Here is an 11,451-nt window from a genome sequence, read left to right as displayed (position 1 = left end):
GAGTTGGACAGTATCTAAACGTTCTAAGATCTCAGTAACGTTTCATGGGGGACCCCTTAGATGTTACTAGTCCTCTTTCTTTCTACAAGGCAGCATGAACATGGAGCATCAGGAACCCATATTTAGAATGAGTAAATATATTGACTCTTTTCCCAGTTGGAGGGTCCTTATTAGAGCAATTAATTCCCCTTTTTGAGCAGAAGCCTGGGGTAGTAAAGCTTTGGCCTTAGTAACTTCTTCTTGGTTAACTATAGCATTACCTGCCTTCTTTACTACTCCTTTATGAATAAAGCTACTCCTGTCTGTAGACCACAAAACATCAAAGCTATCAGGGGCTCATCTTTAAGGTCAGACCTGCTGGAGTAGGTCTGTTTCATGGTTTTCACATACGAGTGGATGAATGGGGATCTGTTTCTTGGGATGTGGAGTCTGGGAACAGGGTAGCAGGGTTTAAAACTTAACATACCTTAAAGGTAACATCTGGGGATGTCAAGCAGAAGGGCCTGATATTTAAGTAACTGGCCTCCTATTAGCCATTGATGTCCTTTTGCTTCTAGAACCTCCTGTACTTGATGGGGAGGTCACAACATCTAAATGGTGCTCCAAGGTAAATTTACTGACTGTTTCTACCAATAGAGTGATGGTGGCCATAGCTTGCAAGAATCCTGGCCATCCAGCTACCACCTGTTCTAGCTGTTTAGAGAAGCCACTCGTCTAGGATTATTCCTGAGTCTTGGAGTTAGAACACCCAAAGTTGTCCCTTGTTTTTCAGCCATATAGAGGGTGAAAGGTTTTTCTGGGTTTGAGAGTCCCAAAGCAGGGGCTGTTCCCATCTTTTCTTTTAAGGTTAGAAATGCCTGTTGGCAGGTTCCATCCCAGTTCAAAGGCTCATGATCATTCCCTTTTAGACCTTCATAGAGTGGTTTTGCTATGAGCCCCAACTCAGGAATCCAAATCCAGCCTAATCCAGTTATTCCCACAAAGGTTCTTAACTATTTCTTACTCTGAAGGGGCTAAAGTGCCAGGATGGACTCTTTGTTTCTGGGCTAGGGTCCTTGTCTCAGGAGGGAACATGTATCTCAAGTGTTTAACATTTTGAACAGAAATCTAGGTCTTGTGCTTGGCGGGGGGATACACAATACCCTTGTTTTCTCCCAAAATTAAGGACCTGAATTGTATTTTTATCAGAGTATTCCCTAGTAGGGCTGGAAATTAATACGTCATCTACATATTGTAAAATGGATCCATTCTTTAACCATAATTCTCTTATTTTGTCAATGCTTTCCCAAAGAGATGAGACTGTCCCTAAGAACTTGGAGGACAGACAGTCCAGGTAAACTGAGATAGAGCATGAAGGTCGGGATCAGTCCATTCAAAAGCAAAAATATACTGGGAGGTCTGGGTGTCAAGGTATGTAAAAGAAAGCACATTTAAATCTAACACTGTGAACCAATTAGCATCTTCAGAGACTTGGGTCAATATTGTGTAAGGGTTAGGAACTATTGGGTAGACAGGGACTACTACCTCATTATCTGTCCTCGGGTGTTAAATCTGTATTCCCCATTTTCTTTCTTTACAGACAGGATGGGGGTGTTACATGGGGACTGCCAGGGTTGCAGTAGTCCATACTTCAGAAATTTTGCTATCAGGGGTTGTATGACCGATTGTGCTTCAGGTCTCATGGATATTGTTTCTTCCATGGGTAACCAACATTGGGCTTCAAGGTAACCTGGACTGAGGGTACATTAACAGCTCTACCAGCAACTTCTATTTCCCAGAGGAGTCTACTTGAGAAGTAATATGCAGTGGAAGGCAGGTCTTTTATTTATCTGTCTATATTAAGGTATGCATTTAGAGCCCTTCGTGGCCTATTGCCTTATCATAAAGCTCCTCAAATTGAACTGTGGCCTGTAATTGGGAATGTAAGTCTCTTCCCAGTACAGACCTAGGGCACTCAGGTTTAAAACCTATGGTCCCACACATTGTAACCAAGGCAGTGGGTGAATCTCCTAATTCTTGGATATTAATCTCTGTTATGGTATAAGAGCAAGAAGACACTGGCCCTGAGAAATGGGTCAGAACTCTTACCCAATAAGAACGCAGTCTTCTTACCTGCCAAATCAGGAGTTAGCCAAGGCTCCTCTGTGGAGATGGCAAGATGTCTAGTGGAAACCATGGAGGACTTCGGGCCCCTTCAATCCTCTGTTCTCTCAGCCTTGATGAGTGTGGGTGGCCGAGGCTTTTTCCAGAGCCTGAGGAAGTCCCTTTCGCAATGGCCCTCTTGCTTACAGAAAACACACTGGCAAGTCAGGGACTCTCATCTGGACATTCCAGAGGCTGATTTCATGACACTTTCTCAGAATGGGTAACCCTGAGGTGGCACAGAGTTTAAGACAGCCACTAATAATTGTGCTTTTTGGCTATTTCTTTGGATTTTCTTCACCTCCTCTGCCTTGTCCCTATTGTTGTCAACGCCAAAGGCCGTGTTTAAGAGTTGCCTCTTGGGTGTTTGAGGTCCCATCTCTGCCTTTTGTAGTTTCCTCCTAAGTCAAGGGCAGATCAAGTAATAAAATGCATACCTAGGAGAGCTTGCCCTTCCCAGGAGTCTGGTCTGTGTTAGTATATTTCCTGAGTGCCTCAGCCATACTGTCCTGAAACAGAGCAGAATGTTCTTCTTTCCCCCGAGTTACTTCTGTAACCTCGTCATAACTGGCTTAACCATACACTTTTCCATACCTTCTATTAAATAAGTTACCATGTGATTTCTGCATTTGAAATCTTGGGAACCCCTCTGGCAATCCCACTGAGGTCCAGGTCTGGAACTGCATCTCCCTCCACATGATAAATGGCATGGCTTTTGTTTCAAGCAGTTACTCCATCTGCATATTCATGGGCAGTACCCAGAATCCTTTGTTTCTGTCTTATGGTACAGCAGGTGGACAATAACATTTGCAAGTCTTGTCAAGTTAAAGTATATGGTCAACTTAACAAACTCCTCTATAAACTTCCCTGGATCCTCCAAAAATGGGCCAAATTTCTCCTTGCATAAAGTCCAATCAGACACAAAAAGAGACACATGTACTCTGATTGTTCCCCTATATCTGTCAGCTACCTCTTGCAATGGACACAGGTTCGATTTTAGGGGCTGATATGGGGCCTCACTCCTGGCGGTACTGGTTGGGCTTATTTCCTCAAGCAGCAGGGGATATAGGTTGGGCCTAATTGGCTAAGGAGGAGGGATGTCTGATGACCTTAGGTGAAATCCTGCACTGGAGAACTAGTGGGACTCCCCTCAGAATCAGGGAACTGAGGAGGCTCCAGGGGGCATGTGGGCCTCCTAGGGAGAGCATCTAGGAGGGTATCATCTAGGAAGAGCAGCTTCTTGGTATCTGGAAGTAACATGAGCCAGACACATCCTACAGCTCTCTCTTAAGTGAGTGTTCTGTTTAAGGGCCGTAAACACCTGTACATAAGGGGCCTCTGTCCATTTTCTTTCCTTTTCACAGAATAAGTCCAACTGTAAAATAGTATTATAATGTAAAGAACCATTTTTAGGCCATATTTCTTGGTCTTCCAATATGTATTGGACCCAAATGGTATTGCAGTAGGAAATGAATTTCTTTCTCTTGAAACTGTCTAATATGCATTTGTTCCAGTTGCCTAAAAGGCACCCTAGTGGTGAGTTTTTCGGGATGCTCACCATCGTCCCTGTGTCTAATGAGGATCTCTACAAAATTTTTCTAAGTCTAGTGAGAGCCCAGTTATTTTCCCTTTTAAATTCTCACCTTTTTGTCTCAAGAAAGGTCAGTGGGGAAGTTGTCACCAGTTCCTGCAAAGAGGGTGTAAGTACAGTTAGCAGGGTGTGATGAAAGTGAATTATGAGATATGAGTGGGCAGTAGAGTGATGACTGCGTCCACTGGCAAATGGAATAGAAGAAAAGATGTGTTGTAATAAGCAAAGTATAGAAGGACAGGTGAAAATAGGGTGACAGCAAAAAAGAATGAGTTCATCTCCTTTGCATGAATGAAGCTGGAAACCATCATTCTCAGCGAACTAACACAGGAATGGACAACCAAACACCTCATGTTCTCACTCATAAGTGGGAGTTGAACGATGAGAACACAGAGACACAGGTAGGGGAACATCACACACCGGGGCCTGTTGGGGGGTGGGGGGAAAGGGGAGGGAGAGCATTAGGAAAAATACGTAATGCATGTGGGGCTTTAAACCTAGATGATGGGTTGACAGGTGCAGCAAACCACCATGGCACATGTATACCTATGTAACAAACCTGCACGTTCTATACATGTATCCCAGAACTTGAAGTAAAAAATAAAAAATAAAAAATGATAGTTGAGAAAATATGGGATAGAAACCAGTAATTTGTGCCAATAAAATTCTTGGTTTTTTTAACCCCCACCCCCAAAAAATAGGGTGACAGGATTCTCATAGTCTCAATTCCACAAAAAGGGAAGAAATCATTTTGGTTCAGGAAAAAGAGAGACTAGAGGAGGTCGCTGAAAATGATGGTATGACAAAGACCAAGACTGCCCGTAGGGTGGGACTCTAACCCACAATCCTAGAGGGAATAAAAACATCCAGAGTGCAATGGGGGACCTCTCAAAATAACAAAAGAAACAAAAAGGCCTAAATAGAAACAATCGTCCAAATAGGAGGGTGAACGAAGGGGACACTCTCCCATCCATGAAGGCCAAATGGTGCCAATTGGTCTTAATTTGGGGTTCAGGTAAATGTCTCCCTCAGATCCCTTCAGCTTGTTAGTCCCTTCATGTTAGTGGTCCCTTTGTAGTCACCAGGAAAGATGATGCAGATGAACCCCGAAACTGTGGCTCAGCCTGGGAAGTGTCTTGGCTTTGTGCCAGAAAGAATTCAGAACAAACTGAAAATAAATTTATTAGAGCAACAAAGGGCAAGAAAATGGCTGTTCCATAGACAGAGCAAGGTTTTTCATAGGCAGAGTAGTGCTCGTTGCTTGCTGGCTAGCTATATTTATAGCTACTCCTTAACTATCATAAGTAGTAGGTGGTTATTCACAAATTTTCTGGAAAAGAGGTGAAGAGTTTCCAGAACCTAGGGTTCCTCCTATTTTAAACCATATAAGGTAACTTCTGGGCATTGCCATGGCATTTATAAACTGTCAGGGCACTGTTGGGAGTGTCTTTTAACATGCCAGTGCATTATAGTTAGAGTATAATGAGCAATGAGAGCGACTAGAAGTCACTTTCATTGCCATCTTGGTTTTAGCTGGTATCAGTCAGTTTCTTTACTGCATCCTGCTTTGACCAGCAGGGTTGTGACTGGTGCTTGGAAAGCAAGTCCTGCTGATCCACCTCAATTCCAGAATGTATACATATTTTAAAACATCATGTTGTACATGATAAATATATGTAATTTTATCTGTCAGATAAAATGCTAAAAAAAGAAATTCACTGCTTCCAATACATATAAAACATAAAGTGAGTGCTTAGCTCAGGACTTTATTCACAGAAAGTGCTTGATAAAAATTAGTTATAATCATTATCACAATTGTCATTATTCTTATTTTTATATTATCCTATTTCTCATTCTGTTTTTCTTGGGAACTACAACTACATTTTTAAAAAATTATACTTTAAGTTCTGGGATACATGTGCAGAATGTGCAGGTCTGTTACATACGTATACATGTGCCATGGTGGTTTGCTGCACTCATCAACCCGTCATCTACATTAGGTATTTCTCCTAATGCTATCCCTCCCCTAGCTCCTCACCCGCCAACAGGTCCCAGTGTGTGATGTTCTTCTCCCTGTGTCCACGTGTTCTCATTGTTCAACTCCTTTTTTATGGCTGCATAGTATTCCATGGTGTATATGTGCCACATTTTCTTTATCCAGTCTATCATTGATGGGCATTTGGGTTGGTTCCAAGTCTTTGTTGTTGTGAATAGTGCTGCAATAAACATATGTGTGCATGTGTCTTTATAGTAGCATGATTTATAATCCTTTGGTTATATGCCCAGTAATGGGATTGCTGGGTCAAATGGTATACAACTACATTTTTAAAGGATACATTTAATTTTAAAAAACATACTGTTGTTTGCATGTATTTACAAAATAGGCACTGATAGGAAATTATGACAATGCATTTATTTTTAAAAAGGCATTGTATGCAAGATGTGACCTGATATAAAGTCCTGAGAACACAGAAAATGTCCGTATCTGGTGATGTGCAACTCCATGGGTTAGAAAACATGTTTCTGGGCTCTCCCACAGGAACCACGAGCTCAGTACAGAGACAGATCTTTTGGTCCCTGGCACTGACTCTTCTTTCTCCTTCTTTCAGAGGACCAGAACAGGATGGGATCTTTCATTCATCAGAGCTTTTCAACTTAGTTCTGCTCAGGCATCTCACAGTGGCTCCCACCAGCCCTCTCATTTGTAACTGCAGAGACACTGAAGAGTATTTTCATCTCAGAAGAGAAAGTAAGTGATGGGATAGACGTTAATTTCCAAAGACCTGGTTGCTGGCTCCAGTAAGTGTCCTAGGTAAGAAAACAACCTACCGTTGTGCTGTCTGTATGTGTAAATGGATGACATTAACGTTACATTTTGAAATGCAGTGGTCCGAGACACACACTGAATCCCGCTGTGCCTGTGGGGACTGAAGAAGGGTAGTGATGTTCTTGTTATCGTTTGTCAGGAACTGCAGTTCGCTGCACACCTTAGACTCTGGTGACATCCCTGAAGGGTATTCAGTGTTGGAGCAATTTTTATGACTTTTCCGCTGTCTCATGGTTTCAATTTAAATCATTTAATTATCATAATTGAAAAAAATGTAATGTTATTTTCCTTTTACTGATGAAGGAACATGTAGAGAGGTTAAACGATTTGCTTACATTTATAAGGCTAATTAATGCAGAGACCAGTTGAGAAATCAAGTCTATTTGATCCAAGGCTCTTAATCCCTAACTTCAAAGCATCTGACTATATCTGAATCTTTTAGCATTTCATTGCATTCATGGTATGGATTCTTTTCTATAATTTAGATTTCTGATCACTGTCATCCTGTTTCATGACACAAACTTATTTCTATGTCTCTGGCAATTTCCTATGACAGCTGTTTAGTTTTCAGAGCTTTCTTTTCCTTTGCTGGCATCTAAACCTGATTTTAATGTGCAGATATTTTTTGCCTTGACTTTATTGTTATTTTTGTCAGTTATATTTATCAATTCTATTTCTTTTGCTCCAGCCTATAATACTTTCAATTCTTGCTGGGTGCGGTGGTGCATGCCTGTAATCCCAGCACTTTGGGAGGCCAAGGTGAGTTGATCACCTGACTTCAGGAGTTTGAGACCAGCCAGGCCAACATGGTGAAACCCTGTCTCTACTCAAAATACAAAAATTAGCTGAGCATGGTGGTGTGCACCTGTAATACCATTTACTTTGGAGGCTGAGGCACGAGAATCGCTTGAACCCAGGAGGTGGAGGCTGCAGTGAGCTAAGATCATGCCACTGTACTCTAGCCTGGGTGACAGAGTGAGACTCTGCCTAAAAAAACAAAAAACAAAAAACAAAAAACAAAAAACTTTCAATTCTTTTTGTAGTTAATTGTATACTACAGAGAATGGAGATATAATTTTTTAAGAGTAAGTTTTCATGAAAACGCTCTTTTTAGCCCTTTCATATATAGTTGTTTGTCCTCTTGTAAAAGAAAACTTCATTCTAGCTGTAGTGCTGGGTATGAAAGGTGTCAAGAATGTTGCTGTCAATCTGTTTCATATCCACAAGCAGGACAATATAAATTTTGTGAGCCCTTGAAACTTTTGCTCTCGTAAGTTCTTTCCTCCATAAAAACTATTAAAAGTTGTACTTTATGAGTGTATTGGCATAAAGATAAATATAATCCAGTTGTACTTAGATTATATTCATTTTCTTCTTCTTCTTTTAAAGAAATTAAGCATTTCAAGGGCTCCTAAAAGTATCATGGGTCTGTTGGCACTACTACTGGGCCTTAATGAATATGTCAGCACAGTCTACTATATGTCCTCCTAATAAAAATTGATGGAGACAGGATAAGATAATTGACTGTCCCAAGTTTCATCGATCAAGAAATAGAATAAATCTCTGTAAAATATCACCAGATATTCTTGCCTAAATGTTTGTGTCATCAGACTTACTGATGATCAGTTTTCATTATTTGCTTCCAGAGCTTCTTAATGACATTTTTTACTTCCTTAGTTTTGAGGGCGTAGATTAAAGGGTTCAACATAGGTGTAAATAGGGTGCAAAACACAGTCACAGCTTTGTCAGTGGGGAAGGAGGTTAGAGGTCTTAGATACAGGTATGAACAAGGGACAAAGAATAAGATGACAACAAAGATACGAGAGGTACAACTAGACAGAGCTTTGTGACGCCCTTCAGAGATATGAGTCCTTAGGGAGCACAGGATGATGACATAGGAAGCAACCAGCATGGAAAAAATGAGGAAACACAGTGATCCACTGTTGGCAGCTATCAGAGGCCCCAAGGTGTGAGTGTCTGTGCAGGCCAGCTCTAGAAGAGGTACTAAATCACACATAAAGTGGTCGATGACATTGGGGCCACAGAATGGTAACTGGGCTATGAACAAAGTCTGGATCCCTCCATGCACAAATCCCAGAATCCCAGCCACCCCCATCAGGAATCCTCATATAGGCCGACTCATGATGGTTGCATAATGCAAGGGCTTACAGATGGCCACATAGCGGTCGTAGGCCATGACGCTTAATAAGATGATCTCAGCTGCCGCAAAGAAATGTTCTGTGAAAAGCTGAGTCATGCAGCCGTTGAAGGATATGGTGTTCTTTTCAGAGATCAAGTCAAAGATCATTTTAGGGGCTATGGAAGAAGAGTAGAAAACATCTATCATGGACAAATAGGACAGAAAAAAGTACATGGGGGAATCCAGGGCTGGGCTGATGAAGATGATGACTGAGATGAGCAGGTTACCTGCCAGTGTAATCAAGTAGGTGATTAAAAACATAACAAACAAGAATTTCTGCAGTTCTGGATTGTGAGTGAGGCCCAGCAGGATGAATTCTGTTACATTGTTCATGTTTTTCATAGATTTAGCTCAGGTTGTGTGTAGATGGCCGATCTGAAAAAAAACAACAGTATTTCTGAATGATATTTTAAATTCAATACTAAAATATTTCATCACCTCTTTAGTCCTGGTTTTTGGGGGTGATGGAGCTACATTGCCACTCACCTCTGCTGTTTTGCGGAGCTGTAAAGAGGAACAGAAGATTAGATTTCTCCTAATTCATGTATTAATGAAATAGTGATAATATCTTACAAGTACCACAATAAAACAAGATCTTGTTGTAAATGTTGACTTCCAAACTTCCTTTCTGGCTCTAAAATTTCACATATGGCTTGCTTTCATTTTTAGAGAGGACAAATCTTATCAATAACAATGTGTTGAAATTATACTTTCTTTTGTTATGGTTATTTATAGGTATATGAATCCAGTATGTATATTAGATACTAATATGCATATTAGATACTAAAGTGCAAAGCCTTACTAAATCTTAGCCGCTGTGTTCTGTGGTCTATTGTCCTTTTCTATCATATAAATGCACATGTACACAGATAGAGGCAGAGCTGCAAATGGAGATATTTTTCTTTTGGAATGCTGGGTAACTATCGCAATAACAACTCATTGAGGATAATTCATTCAACATCCCTGAATGTTGCATCTATCTCTTAAATGACCCTTTTTTCATGCTCACTCTTTCTGCATCTTTTAATTGTGTCTATGTAAATGGTGCAAAGTTACAAAATGTAATGATATTTCATAAATACATTTTCCTCTCAGTTGGACTTTTATCACATATAGAATTACGCACTGGATTAGATATATTTCCCCACTCACATCTTACAAATGGAATTAAATGAGTCATGATGTTTTCCATTGGCAAGACAGAAATGTTAGGGTCACCCGAGATAATGCAATTTTCTCTTTTGGCATAAGTTCGGTCAATTAAGATGAACTTGTAGTTTTCATTGCTAACTGGTAAACAACTGGAAATTTGTATTGCTACCTGAAAACATTGAATATATTTAAGAATGTAGATATTTTTGAATAATCCCAAGAGCTTCAACAGTAAGTACATGTTGTTACAAAAGAGCGTAAGATATTTTATTTCTTCTCCTCCCCCTTTTCTCCTTCCTTCCCTAACCCCTGGCAAAAATGTAACCACATAGTTTTCCTCAAAAATTTCTAGAAACAGAAATCAGTCAGCATCATGACCTCTGAGCTTCATTAAAGGTGAGTAAAAATATCTTTGGTTTTCAGGAAAACTCAGTTGCTAAGTTGCTTCCTCTTTATTCATGGCTTCTGTAGATGGTGACTATATGGTTAATCATTCTTAATGGATTTAATTCACCAATTCTAACTTCAATGTAGCAATATGGAAGTCACGAACAGGGGAGAAACATTTCAAGCATGACAAAAAGAAATCTACAGAATCAGTGTATTCAGCGAGACATAAATGTTAACTATGATGTTTTAAAAGTGACTTCAGTAGTTCTTAGCAGCATCTGGTCTGGCAACTTTTATTTTTGAGACGGAGTCTCGCTCTGTCGCCCGGGCTGGAGTGCCGTGGCGCGATCTCGGCTAACTGCAAACTCTGCCTCCTGGGTTTACGTCATTCTCCTGCCTCAGCCTCCCGAGTAGCTGGGACTACAGGCGCCCACCACCTCGCCCGGCCAGATTTTTTGTATTTTTAGTAGAGACGGGGTTTCACCGTGTTAGCCAGGATGGTCTCGAGTTCCTGACCTCATGATCCGCCCGCCTCAGCCTCCCAAAGTGCTGGGATTACAGGCGTAAGCCACCGCGCCCGGCCTGGTTTACATAGGCAACATTATACAGACTTTTCTATTGATATTTTTATGTCAGTGTGTCCAAATTCATTTTCAGAGAAAAACACGAAACTTCAAGTCGGGTATGTAATGACAAAGACTACTTCACTGAAAACAAATTGGCTAAAACAAGTTAATCTGCTTAAAATTTTGGGAGAAAAGATTTAGGTTTCACTGACCTGGATCTAGCTGATTGTGGATCCCTCCATTTTAGATTGAGTGCGGTCACTGCTTTCTTCTCCTGCAGGCATGGAACACGGCCACAAATAGACTCCACCAGCTGACAAGTGGGACGCTGGAATTCTCTAGACGGCTCTCTCAATTCTGACATTTCAGTTTATTTTGCTTTCCATTGTCAGTCTGAATTTACTAAGAAAATAAGCTGTTTCCGTTAGAAAACTTCATTATCTCTAGGATTTAGTGTCTACTCACTTCCTGGGTTTCCTATGAATGTATAAGCCAATCTTGAAAATATAGCTATTTTTCAGATCTCTTACGACGATATTCAGTCCAAATTAAAACCTAGGAATAATGCAAAATTCTTCAAATT

At 40.6% G+C, this 11,451-nt stretch overlaps 1 protein-coding gene across 1 annotated transcript; it reads right to left on the bottom strand.

The window, feature by feature from the left end:
• Nucleotides 1-8,029: 8,029 nt before the first annotated feature.
• LOC117080800 (olfactory receptor 4C45-like) lies at nt 8,030-11,173 on the bottom strand. The gene is given in 2 exon segments (XM_033206095.1): nt 8,030-9,135; nt 11,081-11,173. A coding segment is annotated over 1 exon segment (930 nt). The 5' UTR covers nt 9,103-9,135; nt 11,081-11,173; the 3' UTR covers nt 8,030-8,172.
• Between the last annotated feature and the right edge of the window lie 278 nt (nt 11,174-11,451).

This window comes from Trachypithecus francoisi, unplaced genomic scaffold (assembly GCF_009764315.1).
Source record: "Trachypithecus francoisi isolate TF-2019V2 unplaced genomic scaffold, Tfra_2.0 Lachesis_group8, whole genome shotgun sequence".
NCBI classification, from domain to species: domain Eukaryota; kingdom Metazoa; phylum Chordata; class Mammalia; order Primates; family Cercopithecidae; genus Trachypithecus; species Trachypithecus francoisi.
The sequence above is the reverse complement of the archived record's forward strand: the minus strand, read 5'-3'. Positions and strand labels throughout refer to the sequence as shown.